The sequence below is a fragment of the Zosterops lateralis genome (assembly GCF_965231275.1).
Source record: "Zosterops lateralis genome assembly, contig: HAP1_HAP1_SCAFFOLD_52, whole genome shotgun sequence".
Classification (NCBI taxonomy): Eukaryota; Metazoa; Chordata; class Aves; order Passeriformes; family Zosteropidae; genus Zosterops; species Zosterops lateralis.
Genome location: NW_028154612.1, coordinates 889453 through 903625, shown reverse-complemented (window position 1 = coordinate 903625; position 14173 = coordinate 889453). Strand labels below are relative to the sequence as shown.

The following is a 14173-nucleotide window of genomic DNA, read 5'->3' as shown; positions in this document are numbered from 1 at the left end:
TAACTTCAGAATTTAATTCCGATGTTTCAGTAATGCATCAGTACTGAAAATTATGGGGAAGGAGAGAACTGACCTCAGACACTGCTGCAACAGTTAAGCTTAGATTATTACCTATCGAGTAATGGACTCAGACACTGTTCACATTAGAGCACCTCGGAAAACACTATTTTTGGGTAGTAAGCAAGTTGTAAGTACATCTTTAAAAACGTACTTCTAATATAAACACATTTTGTAAGTATTTCACATAAATTAAACAACTGCAGAATGCATTAACTGCACAGACAGAATGGAAGTTCAAGCAACACTTCAATAACTGCAAGACTACTTCAAAATTCAAGTTACATTTCCATACTCAGTATTACTTTGCAAATATTATTTATGATAGCACAGTTTTTTTAATAACATGAGAATACATGGCAGAAATCATGTGATATTTTTAAGTGAATCTGGCATTACCCCTCAGTACACATCTGGTAAACCACCTAAGTTTGGGGTAAATCAATGTATCAACAAGAAAGCAGAGAAAAGTCTGCCACTTCAGCCATCCTAGGAGAATCTATTTTCAACAAAAAGTTGACATTCGTGTTGAAGTACTTCAGACTGTGGTTATATTCTCAGCAGTCTTCAAGGTCTTGAGACAGGACAAAAACCTCCTCAAGAGACTACTGTAGGCAGTAGAGGTGTTGCCAAGATCATGTTCTTTTACATATATTCTACTGATCCCAATTCGAGAAGGTACTTCAGTATGCACGTACACTGAAAGCTTATAGATTCAGTGCCAGTACTGCAGCTAACAGGATGATGACCTAATACTGCTGACTGTAACAGCCTTTCCTTAAAAATACAGTGTAAGAAATGTTAGCATAAACTGCTGCAAAAGAAGAAACCCTTGAAGGCATGCAATTACTTCATACAAATATGTGTAAACACGGAGGAGACCTGTCCCTGCAGCAGTTTCTTTCAGTGCGTGGCTCCACAGGGGTTGACAGAGGTCTGGCAGCCCATGTTGTGCCCTGTCACCTGAACCTTGAACAGCGTCCCGTCCGCACACATGCACAGCTTGAAGCGCAGCCAGTTGCCGTTATTGAACTGCTCCCCGTGAGAAGAACTTGGCAGTCGTGACGGGCTGACCATCACAGTTCCGTTCAGGATGATGCTGTTTTCCTAGTAAGGAGACAGGAAAAAAAAAAAAGAAGTTGTAGAATTACAACTTCTAATGTAAATAAGGCATATTGTTTTTGAGAAGGACAAGCTGGTTTAATGGATAAATAACACGTCTAGGATGGCTGTAGAATCAACAGTAAAAAAAAGGTATGTATGCAAATGTTTAATTTTTTAATAACAATTACAGCAATGCCTGTGGATTTCTTGACTATATACAGCAATGTACTTTGCTATTTCAGTGGTGTATCGATATTGAGAAAGACAGCAGTAGGGTGACTTTCCACTTGACATTCTTATTAGCAAATGCAGTAAATATAAAATATGGACATGAAACAGGAAAGAGTGTTTGAATTCATGCATGAAATTCAGTCACATTTGAAAGTGCATATACCTTTATTTTTATCCTTTTTTTCCATCGTTCTATATATACTACCATCTTAATCTCCAAAAATCTTAAAGAAATGCCAGTGAATCTTAGAGCAGCAGCACAGAATGCTCCAAACTATATGCTCTGCTCTTCTGGCAAACATTGCCATCCCTGGTTAAGCTTTCAGAGGAGATTAACTTCCTTTTGGTATTCATGCCAGTACAGAGGCCAATATATTAGCTTTAACTGCATTGTAGGTTTTTGGTGTCTTAATAGCGGTAAATCAATATTACCTGGAACTATTCAACCACTACTTAACTGCAAAGTAATAAACCATCTATTTAAATCCAAATGACTTCTGTGCATGAGTAATTTTATAAAATTTGAAATGACATAAAGCTACATCAGTTTACTATCAGCCTAGATTTGAAACTAAGCTGTTAGAAGAATTGCTTTAATTTGAAATACTTACTGCTTTAAGTTCCATGTTTCCACCCATTCGAAACTCAATTGTCTTGCCTGTGATGAAAACACCTTCATTTCCCCGGACAATGGCACGACCATCAACCTTTATGTTTAGATCGCTGGTTGCATTGCTGGTAATCTAAGAACATAACCAAAAAAGCTGTATTACACCTTAATGAAAATGTGCTACTTGCATTTGTCTGAGTAACTTTAATTACCTTAAGAGTAGTGCTGTGCAATGTAATAAAAACCTTGAATGTACTTTTTGCCCTTCTGCCATTAGCTTCTGCATATTTGTTATTTCCCACGTTCAGTTTCAAAACAAGATCAGTGAATTTTGGAAGGTATGTGAAATTAATTTTTCTTGTATAAAAAAAAAACAATTTATATGACAATTTTATGAGATACACAGCTAACACTTGTACCAAATACAGGCTTCCTGTTAAGACAGATGATGTAAATTTACCCCTCATTTTCACTTAACCTGTTCCTCCTATGTATTCATAGTTGTGAGTGGTTTTTCTGCAACACGATTGCTCAGTGTTTCCAAAGGCACACTCAACCCTCTATAAAACCACTAACCCAACTCTACTTTTACACAAACAAACAATGGGCTGTATTCTTATTACTTACAAAAGATAAGAGACATACCCTCTCTGTAGAGGCCTTTTGTACATTCAATATTTTAACTCCATTTGGCAGATGAAATTCATGGGTTTCATAGTCGGTGCTGAACAAAGTATTTTGTGTTCGTGGGTCAACAAATTCCATGCCAATATCGCTGGTAATAGAAGTTTTGTCTTTTTCCACGCTAAGCTTGGTTGTTCCTTGCTGAAATACAATCTTCAGAAACAAAGTCATGAACTTAATGATGTTTCAAATTAGCAATGTGAGTGTAATTCTCTAGTGTTGCTCACAAACTTTCAATTCATGTTATAACTTACAGGCTGATTATTCCCAGTGATCACCAAGTCTTCATTCCGTCTCCCTCCTACAGTGCTTTTATATAAGGGATGTATAACACCCATGTCAGACACTTGCTTAAACCGCAGTAAGCCACTCTCATGGAATTCCATACTGTCACAACCATTGGGACCAATTCTTACCACTGCCCAGATAACCAGGGTAATCTGAAAGAGAAACACATTTTCAATCATCATGTTGATTGTTCGGATCTTCCTACCACAATTATTGTATTAATTAGATGTTTTATTTGAACAATTATTAATGTCAATGTTTAAGTGAGGTTTAAGTATGAGTTTACTGTAGTCTGTTCCTATTGAAAACATCATAACACATTTAATTATGAAAAGCATTTAAAATTATTTTTAGACTTATTAGAAACAGTAGCTAAAATTATTTCTATATATATAAAATGTTAAATTGCATCCACAGTTACATCTTTCTTTTGTTTAAGGGTAACCACTGACTAAACAGATTTCCTGAACAGTTCAGCTTGGTATATACTTAACGTTGAACTGCAAGAATGCATCCTCAGAGATGGATGTGCAATTACAAAAAATAATTTATTATTTCTCATTGACCAAGCAATAAAAATGTGGTTATTAGAACAATGAAGTTTTAAAGTGCAGTACCTAGTTAATTCTAAATGTTCACATACAGCTCTGTAATGTAAAATATAACCATATTTTATATGCCATATATCCTGAATTCATATGTACTAGTAACACTTCTCATGGGGTGACCATGATAACCGAAATAACCGTGCCTGAATTGACACCATTCTTGCATCTAATCTTGCTCAGACTACAAAAGAACTAAAAAGAAAGGAGAAAAGTGGGAATCTCCTTCAGTACATTATAAGTCCTTGGCCATCCTGGAAGTTTTATTTTTTTAGTGAACTGTCAGAATGAAACACGACCTAATGTTACTTACGCTATAGCTATTATACTCACAATCAGATTGATGACGGCCAAAATAAAAGAACAACAATCACACATATGGCCAAGTTGCCTTTCCTGCCACGTAACCCTGTCTTATGGAGACGGTCTTCATCAATTGGAATGTATCCTGCTTTGAAGTTGCTGTTGTGCTCCTTATTAACGTTCCTGCGTTCCACAGCCTTCTCTCGCATAGACTTCTTCACCGGGCCGTTAGAGCTTTGCTGTAACACAGGGCATGGGTTAGCTTCAAAAGGCACGTAAATTAGCTACAATGACACACACATATGTATGCAAACAATGTAAACTGACTGGTGGAATATACTGGATATTATGTTGAGAATAATTTTTCCGTCTGCCACCCTGCTGTCAGAATACACACTTAGAACCACAGCAACCTCTGCTAACATAATGACTAAATTTAAAATCCAGATACTTTCAGACAATATATGACTTTAATATTTATCATGGCAGATGGGAATTATTAATTATATTGTTACAGTTAAAAACCTAAAACCAGCTACCAAGAAATTCATCAAGTTTTTACCTCTCAGAGATGATACAGGACATAATCCTGCACGTCATCTGCCAGTACACAGGATTTTAGTTCCCTCCGTGCTCATATGTGATAGACTCTCAGTGACTATTCAAGAAGAGCATGGTGGATACAGTTTTTAAATTAGTTTGACAGTACAGGGTTTGCATTCAACTTCTGTTGCTTGCATGCAGCATCGAGAAAGATACTGTGAGGCTTCACACCTGGCATGGGGAACTTGGCCGGAGTGGCTTTCGTGTAATAATCTGAAGTTATGACATTGTAAGGGATTTCCTCTCAATGTAACAAATTAATAGAGGAAACTCTTGTACATATTCGTAGTGAAAATAAATCTTTAATGTATTTTTGTAGCTGTCCAAAACGGAACGGTTTGTTATTTAGGGATTCACATGTTCAAAGAAGCAGCTTGATCTTTTGGACGGAATTAAGTTTGTTCACTTGAATCCTAAAACTACACTTAAGTGACTGCACTTGCACGTCTACGCTGAAGTAGCAACACCGTGTTTTCTTCTGCTGCTGAAGAGCTAAGAGATAGTACTGAGAAAGGTGCTTGACCTGACAAGTTTATGGAGATGTTCGGGCCCCGTGTGGCCCTGCAGAGCACACACGACCTGCGGGCCCCGGGGCACCCGCCGCCTCCCGCCCCGGCCAGAACCCTGCGCCTCAGTGCAGTGCCGGGCACGCACCATTGCCGTCTGTGGCACACCCACGCCTCGGGCAGCACGGCGCCGCTGCGGGCCGCCCCGCCCCGCCCCGCCCGGACAGCAGCCTCGGGCCGCCTCTCCCCTCCCCGGCCGAGCGGGTCCCGCCCGCTCACCGCGGGCCCGGTCCCCCCTGACCCCGGCGGGGACGGCGCCGCCGCCCTCCCGTGCCCGTGTCCCGCCGCGTACGGACCTGCTCGGGGCCGGCCGCCGCCATCTTGCCCCGCCGCCGCCGCGCGGGGCCCGCGGGCGCCCCCTGGTGCCGCTCCGCGCGGCGGGTCCCCGCGCCCGCTGCCGTTAAACGGCAGCGTCACCTGGCGGCCGCGGGCCGTACCCGCTCCTCGCTGCCCCTCTCCGTACATCACCATCGCTGTTACACCCGCGCCGCCCGAGGAGCGCTCCCGGAGCGACATCGAGTCAACGCAACACCCCCAAGAGCGAGCTAACATCCTGCCATGGCCAGAGACTTAAAGAGTTTGGTGGGCGCGGGGAGCGCCCGGGAGCTGCAGGAGAAGCTGGAGAACTGGCATCAGGAGTACGAGGTGGGTGCCGGCGCTCCCGGGCCGGGGTGGCCGCCGCCGGGCGTTGCAGTGGCCGGTTTGGGCCCCGTCCCGCGCCCCTGCGGTTGGCGCCCCTCACACACCTCTGAGTGCCAGCCCCGGCTTTTTGCCTCTTTGCCCATGGCGAGGCTCCCTGAAAACAAGGGCCGGAGGTTGAAAGTGAGGTTTGAGGCACACTGGCTCTAAACAGGAGAGAGCGTTGGAGTAAAAGAGCGGCAGGTGAAAAGGACCCGGGGCGGGCTTGTGCTCAGGAGAAACCGGCCGTGGGCCAGAAACGGGCAGGAGAACGGGGGGGAAAGAGGTGCTGAGGCGGAGAACGGGCTATCCAGCACCCCAGCCCTTCTGGGAGGGGAAAGAGGCTGCTGCAAGGCCACACGGCCCCGAGGGGTCAGAACGGGACTGAGGGAAGAGTTTCGGCTGCAGAGGGAATGTAGTGGAATCCAGGGAGTGACAGGAAACTGAGGAGGTGAAACAGTGGAAGAAATAGAGAAGGTGTGAAATTAGGGAAAGAGGAGGCGGAGGAACATGAAACTTGTCAGGTGTGACTTTGCTCAGTGGAAAATCGTGACAGAGTTTTCACTCCTGCATCCCCAGGTTTCTGTACCTTCAGGATGTAGATGGGGCTTGTGCTCAGGTCAGGAGCCTGTAACCACCTGCTGTGTGCTGTGCTTGGTGAGGAAAGAGATGCAGCGTTTCCAGGGAAAATCAGCTATTTTCTTTTACTTTATGGTTGGATAGGAGTTACAGTTACATAGCCAGTGTAACTCTCTGCAGGATTCATGACAAAGGACAATTTTAGGGAGTTTGAGAGTAGCTGGTAAAGCTACCACAGAGGAGGAACAGTGCCGTGCATTTCAAAATCTTGCAAATGGATGGTGAGGTAGACCTTAGGAGGGCTGAGCAGCAGTGGGGGCTGACCCCTCCATCATGAGTTGGTTGGGAATAGTCTTTCAGGTCTTGGAAAATGAAGATGAACAGTTTCAGGCTGCTGTTGCAGGAAAAGAGGAGCTGGCAGATGGAAACACTGTGTTATGTTGCTGTAATGAGCTGGAAAAATGCACTTTTGTAGCTGTGTTCTTGTGAAGGTGAGCAGGTTGACAGTGCTCCCCCAAGGCCCGAGGAAAGCATATTGCAGCGATCAAAACACAAGCTGATGGGCACATGGGTGGGATTTTCAGCTCTTTTGGAAGCTTGTAAAAACCATACGGAGTCATTAAAACCTGAAGACCTAGAGAGTGATCTATGTGGAAGGTGATACACAGGTTACAGATAAAGATTAAGGAAGGAAGTAAAAAAGTGTGTATTCTTCTGGCAGGTGTAGTTTAAATTGCAAAATTTTCAAAACTGCATTTGCTGAACGTGATGTAGTTTTGTTGTTTCCTAGGCATAGTTCTGGGTTTTGCTCCTTCAGTAGTATATGTTTCAGTTTGTAACTCTTAAAAATCAGGTGAAATTGCGTGGAGACTTCATGTGACTGCTGACAAAGCAAGATAAGAGCCTTTTCCTTGTATGTGTTATTTCAGCTAATATGGAAAACCAGATTTTGTTTTTTTTCTTTTAATCCGACAATCTGCTAGATTATTATTTTAATAACTGTTGAAAGATTTTAACCCAGATTCATAATTTCTATGATTCTTCTTTTAGAGATACTTGTGGTTGCAGCATCTTTATAATTGAAAAGGAGTATGTTTTCCCAAGTAGTGAATTATCTGAGTGATAGAAGTCCTGATGCATTGTTCATTTGCCTATTAAAAATGTGAACCTTAAAAAATGAGTATTCTAATGCATTCAGTAAGGAAAGGTTGGAAAGATGTAATTACAGGGGGGAAAACGTCGTGATTGTAGCTTTAAGTAAGAAAGCCCACACAGATGTAGTAACGCACATTCATTTACAGTTGATTTCCAGTGGTGAAATTCTGAGCCGATGCTGTAAATTATTAGAAGTGAACACTGCGATTCAAAATCAGCTCCTCTCAATTCTCAATGAAATATCTCAAGAAGGTAAATCAGTGCCTTGTCTAATTACGAACATGTTTCACATATGGCATTTTTTCCAACTCTGGCTCTTTCTGTAAGTGTTCTCACCATTTCTTAATGTGTGTGTTTTTTTAGAAGACTGTCCAGCAGTAAAAAGCTGTCTCCTGCCAAAAGTATGCTGTTCTGCTTCAGGAGGTCAGGTGTGTAAGAAACTTATTTTAAGGGAATAGAACTACATGAATTGATACCAGCAGAAGATCTTTAATGACTTTCTGTTAATATTAGCCTCTCTCTCAGATTTTACTTAATGAAATATATCCTTAGTTGCTTGTGGAGGAATTTGCTTTGTATAAGAAGAAGTCTGTGTTATTATACTGCTTTCCTCTCCTAGGTAAAGATTTGATATTTACATTTACATTTACATTTGCAGAGACATCATAAAAATGACATTTTTAAAATGTTTATGAGATATTTGTGCCATATGTCTTTTAGAAAAAATAACACTGTGGAAATACATGTGTAAACTGAAGGTGTGCATAAACTCTATGCATTAATTTGTGAGCTCCTTTTATTTTCTTTTTTAAAGAAAAAAACCTCTAAGATTATCTTAACACTATATTATTTCCTGGAGTGTTAAAAAAAGAGAAGTGTTCATGTGTGTTGTAATACCATCGTGCTCCTGCCATGATATTTGGAGTTCGTATGTATTTGGTGTTTACTGAAGGGGTTGTAATACTAACAGTTTGGCAGAAAAGACAGATCTGTTGTGGCTTTCTGCTTTGAAAAAAATAAGAGAGTTGGCTAATTCAGGCTAGGGGAGGATCTTCAAGATCCTGAGATTTGAGAGTGATGTCTCCAGGTTCTTTGGTTTCTCATTTTTACACCTGCTCTGTCAAAACCTTTCACAATTAAAATAAGATGAATAAAAAGTGATATCCTTTAAGAGTCAGAGTCTAGTATAATGCAGTAGAAGGGTTCTGCCAAAACGTCCCCAAAACACAAAATAACAATGTAATTAAATGACAGTACACCAGGCATACCAATTACAGATTTGTCATTGCACGTGACATTCAAAATTTAAAGAAAACCCTGTTGCTCAGTTACTTATTTAATTCCAGTTCTAGTAGGCCATTCTATGGGTCCCTGCAAACCCTGCATTCCCTGCGACCCCTGTGATCCCTGCAACCCCTGCAGCCCCTGCAGTCCCTGCAAACCCTGCATTCCCTGTGACCCCTGTGATCCCTGCAGTCCCTGCAAACCCTGCAAACCCTGCAAACCCTGCATTCCCTGTGATCCCTGCAATCCCTGCAGTCCCTGCAAACCCTGCAAACCCTGCATTCCCTGCGACCCCTGTGATCCTTGCAATCCCTGCAAACCCTGCATTCCCTGCGACCCCTGCGATCCCTGCAATCCCTGCAGCCCCTGCAGTCCCTGCAAACCCTGCATTCCCTGCGACCCCTGTGATCCCTGCAGTCCCTGCAAACCCTGCATTCCCTGCGACCCCTGTGATCCCTGCATTCCCTGTGACCCCTGCAATCCCTGCAGTCCCTGCAAACCCTGCAAACCCTGCATTCCCTGTGACCCCTGCGACCCCTGCAATCCCTGCAAACCCTGCATTCCGTGCGACCCCTGTGATCCCTGCAATCCGTGCATTCCCTGTGATCCCTGCAATCCTTGTGATCCCTGTGATCCCTGCAATCCTTGCAAACCCTGCAGCCCCTGCAGTCTTCCTGTCAAGATCTGTTCACCTGCCCAGTGCAGGTGGGCCAATGCTTCTCGTCGTGCCTGCCTCATAGCTCGCTTTAACTTCATTTATGCTAAAGATCGCCTGGATGCAGAGATCTTGTTGAAGAAATATATCTGTGACATAGAGATGGTGCAGAGGATAATATATGTTGCAGCTCTGGTGAGGAAGAAATAGTATTTCTTATTTTACAGGCTGGAGGGTGTATTGTAAAACACTATGTCTGCATTGGGTTAAATGGTGGGTAAATTAGCATTTCTGTCAAGCCCAGAGAGGAAAAGCTTTCTTCCTTTTTTTTATTTTGATTTTTCTTTCTTCCCCTCACACTTCTACTTTGAACTCTCAATGTAGTGTCCTACCTGACGTGTTCCGAGATTGGAACAGGGTCAGTGATTTATTATACAGGTGCTAAAAGAAGACCAATTTGGTCTGAAAAGTAGATGCTGCCTGCAGTGATCAACATTGCCTTAGAAAAATTCTTTTGGGAATGCTGCATTAAATACTACAACACTACAAAGCTAAAAATCTTCCCATATCATGCTTTCCTTATGCTTGTAGCTATGTGCTGTTTTAATTTAATTGGGTCCCTTGAAACCACCTAGATACCCCACGTTTACCATGAACTCAGTTTGAAGAAAATTGTTTTCATTTTTTCTGTATTTAATCTTCTTTTCTATAAAAATGATGTAACACATGTGTTAGAGAGGCAGCATATCTTAATGTGTGTGATCCCAAGCACATTTAACTTATTGAAGATTTTTTCTTTCAACAGTCATTCAGTTTATACGCTCCAATTCATCCTCTTTTCCCAAAAAATGAGGTGTTCCTGTCTTACATGTAGGGCTGCGGGACATAAAATGCTGTTACTCATGATATCTTTGAATGTGATTGCATTGATCATGGGTGTGTGATGGAATCCTGTGCAAATATAGAAAGTTAGGTGGGAAGATTTTCAATCGTACCTTCTGCAAATAAATTGCAGTCAATCAAAGAATTCATTCCCAATGAGTTAACTTTCTCCTTTACAGCAGTTTATTATATTCCTCCTTATTATGATGATAGTGGGTTAAATTAATTTTTGCAGACATAGGATGAATAGTTCCATTTTCCCTAGTGTATTAATTATGCAGATGTATGGTTGTTGTCAGAGCCTGTTCTAAGGAGAAAGCTTACTGTGTTTCCTCTCTTTCCTCAAACTTTGTCTCCAGCATGGCAAGTCTGCTTGCAGAGTCTGTCTTTATTAAGCCTTCTCTCTCAGAAGAGGTTTTTCAAACTCTTCTCTTGTAGTGTTATCGCAGAAGCAAACTTAGAAGCAGAAGCTGCAGCTGTGGCCGTCGTCTTGTGCCTGGTCAAGTAAGCCTCAGCTGAATGTTTGTAGTGTTAACAGCATCAAGTATTTTTACGAGGAATATAGGCAACCTGTTCAAAATGCTGGTATGCCACATATTCATTTCAACACTGGGAATAAATGCCTTTGCTCGATGGTCTTGAATGAGGTGAAGCTGAACTTACAGATAGTTATTGCCTGGTATAATGATCAGTAGAGATACTGTATGAGAAGCAGATCATAGTTAAATTCTCAAAAGTATCAACTGTGTATCTTGGAATGGTTTCTGCCTACTCCCCTTGTTTTAGTGCCCTTCTGAATAAATAATTGGATCATCTAGAAGTATTTCAGTCATTTTGGAGTACATATACAACACATAGGTCCTACCTCCTAGAATTAGTAACCTAAATTTACTCCTAATTTTCTAAATGCATCAAAGGAGTGGAAAATAAGTGTAGGGTGAGCAGGAAGGGAAGGTGGTACAACTAAGCTATATGAAACTTTAGCAAGTTCTGCATATGGTATGGTTACACAACATTTTTAATTATTTCTGTAAAAAATGTGTATATTTTTCTAGTTCTTTTCCCATCTTACTAAATGGAGATAGGTGCCCTCAACTTAAAATGTGAATATTGGAAATGTGAGAGGCTTTGGGTAGGGCCCAATTTTTTGTGTGTGTGCAGGCTGTGAAAAAAACCCTAGAAAGTTGTTGAACTTTGTAACAGTAGAGCTGCACTGATAGATACATGCAGATTTTCTGAATGTTGATGGGTCCCCAGATGGCTTTCTTGGGTACAGTTCTTTAGCACACCTGATTTTCCTTTTCTCTTCATCTTGCAGATGACTCGAAGCCGCAGTCTTCCAACAGTGCGGTTCAAACCTTTGCGTAAGTTGGTAACTTGGTTCCTAGGGACTCATGATATTCACATTAAGCCCTTGAATGATTGAACAAAGGAACAAAATAACATGTTGAACGTCCTTGATTCTAAAATACTTGCCCAAGTCTTAGTTTTAAATTGGGTAGCCCTTTTTTATATGTAGAAAAAGGCTAAGATTTCTGACCTGGAGAAGGATTTGTTTTTTCACTCTACTTGGACCACTGTCATGGTTTCTCTCTGGTGGTTGTCTTCACTGTGGCCAGTGCTGTAGTAGTAAAACTTGCTTCCTTCCCTACACAAGAGACAGTTTGCTGCTGCACAGCTGCTGGCTTCCTGCCTTTCAAATTCCAAGGAGATGGCTAAGTGGTGACAGTGAAGTGAGGGATTTCAGGCAGTACGAATATGTGCCTATCTTGAAGCCAACCCAATTTAGAGCTTTAGAAAATATAGTTGCACTGAAATGTATCTTTTTCTTCCATAGGCCGCTAACATGTTCCTGTAGTGCAGTGCCTCTGGATTCAACAACTTTGCTGGTGCCTTTTCTCTTCACAAACACCTCAATTCTCTGAATAATGTGCATGACAATTGTCAAACAGAGTTTGTGTTCAGTGTGTTTTTTAGAATTATAGAAGGCTTATTTATAATTTTAGAAACTGAACTATTTTGATATAAAGAAAAGAAGAAAGTTCATGCAGTACAGGATCATTTGGCAAAATTTGCAAAGCTCTCAGGAACCCATGATGTAATCTTGCAGGTGGAGATAGAATTACTGCATCTAGAACGTTTGCCTTCCACAGATTCCAAATGATGCAATTTATCTTGATAGGATGCTTAATAGAACCTTAATGGTGAATGTTGCAGAATGTTGAGCTTAGCTGTTACTTGAAAGCAATGTAATTAACTGGTGCTTATTTACGATTTTAGAAAATAGCTATAATCATAGGATGTGCCAGTCTCACACAGCAGCCTTTTAAATATATCCTTGTGATCAACTGAATTTTCTAACTACAGTGTAGAAGTTGCACAGAACAGTCATAAACTGCCAATACTACAGCAATCCTCTGGGCTTGATTGACATTTATGGATGAATGCACACGTATCCTTTAGCAAGGCAGTAATAGTCCCTGTTTAAATACATTCTTACTTAGAAATTATTGTAATAAAAAATTGTAGTTTGAGATTAGCCGTATTTTGAAAGTGTGCCAGTGAGTATTTGTAGGATTAAAAGATTTGATTGAGGCCTCTTTGGTGTCACACTTAATAGGCTTTCATACCATATTGATAGATCAGTAACTGTTGTAAATACAGTTGAAAAAATCCTGTCTAGTTAGTGTGGGCATTTATTGCACTTTAAGTGTAAAAATTTGAGACACCTGAAGAGATTTAACAGTGATAAGATGTGGTATGACGTGTGTCAAGGTCCGCAAACATATGCGGGGAACCTGATGGTTCGTTTTGGAGATCTCAAAGCGCAAAAGACACAACAGGGGACAAACCAGTTTGCTTAAACAAAAAAAATGCACTTTTATTTAGTGCCCACAATGCGATAGTAGGGAGAGAAAATAGAGAATAGTGAGAAAGATAGAGAAAGAGGGGAAGGGGGATTATAGCTACCACGTGGAGAGTCGGAGGTCCTCAAGACGTAGAGATGCCCATAGACGCGATCTTCTCCAGTGGGGTGATCACAAAGGGTGCACGGGATCCGCAGAGTCTTTATAGGCTGGTCAGGAAAAGGACCAAGGCGAGTGGAATGGAGCCAAAGAGGGCACTGGGCCAGTGCAGGCACCTGCGTCAAAGTTGGGTGCTCAGGAACAAGCAGCAAGCTGTACCCTTCTAGCACGGTCAGTATAACCAGCTCAGTCCACTGTAACGAGCTGCTATTGTTCTTGCATTCCATTCTCGTGGAGATGCGTATCAGTCCTCGGCAGGCGCCCCACCTCAGCCAGGCCAGGGGCTCTCCCCAGTCTCTCCGGGGGTCTTGGTCTTCAACCATCGGAGACAGTTGTGAGGCATAACACATCCTCGGACAGACTCTGACACCACCCCGTGACTCACGACTGACGACGAAGGTGTTCTTCCATCAGCAGGTTCCGTAGTCTCGTGAAGTCTTCAGGACTCATCCACATTGGCAGCATATCCCAGAAAAACAGAAACAAGAGAGAGGGTGTAGGAGAGAGAGAGAGAGAGACAGAGACAGAGACAGAGACAGAGACAGAGACAGAGACAGAAAGAGGGAAAAATACGGAAAGGGAATAGAAGCAATAAATGAAACAAAAATTAAAAAAAAAATTGATTTAACAATTTTTAACAATTTTTCCAAAGTAATCAACATAAAGTACCAAATAATTAATATAACAATTTTTCAAAATATTAACTCAAATTACTAAATAATTAATATAATACCATCAATTAAAATCAACAATTACAATTTTCAATCAAATACTTAATTTAAAACAATTTTCTTTCACAAAATTCTTTAATTTTTTTTTTTAAATGATAATAATTTCTAAACAAACAAAAACAAAAAGAAAAG

General features: G+C 41.4%; 1 protein-coding gene and 1 pseudogene across 2 annotated transcripts; one reads left to right on the top strand and one right to left on the bottom strand.

Moving 5' to 3' along the window:
- Positions 1-887: 887 nt before the first annotated feature.
- LOC310923428 (beta-sarcoglycan-like) lies at positions 888-5380 on the bottom strand (annotated as a pseudogene). The gene is made up of 6 exons: positions 5348-5380; positions 3913-4121; positions 2941-3126; positions 2648-2839; positions 2004-2135; positions 888-1164 (listed from the first exon to the last, which is right to left on the bottom strand). The product of its transcript is annotated as a beta-sarcoglycan-like (transcript).
- Positions 5381-8826: 3446 nt separating this feature from the next.
- Positions 8827-10016, top strand: LOC310923416 (uncharacterized protein; the record flags this gene model as incomplete). Its single annotated transcript, XM_083885432.1, has 1 exon — positions 8827-10016. One exon carries the CDS (start codon positions 8827-8829, stop codon positions 9610-9612), a length of 786 nt encoding a protein of 261 aa, XP_083741558.1. The 3' UTR covers positions 9613-10016.
- Positions 10017-14173: the final 4157 nt, after the last annotated feature.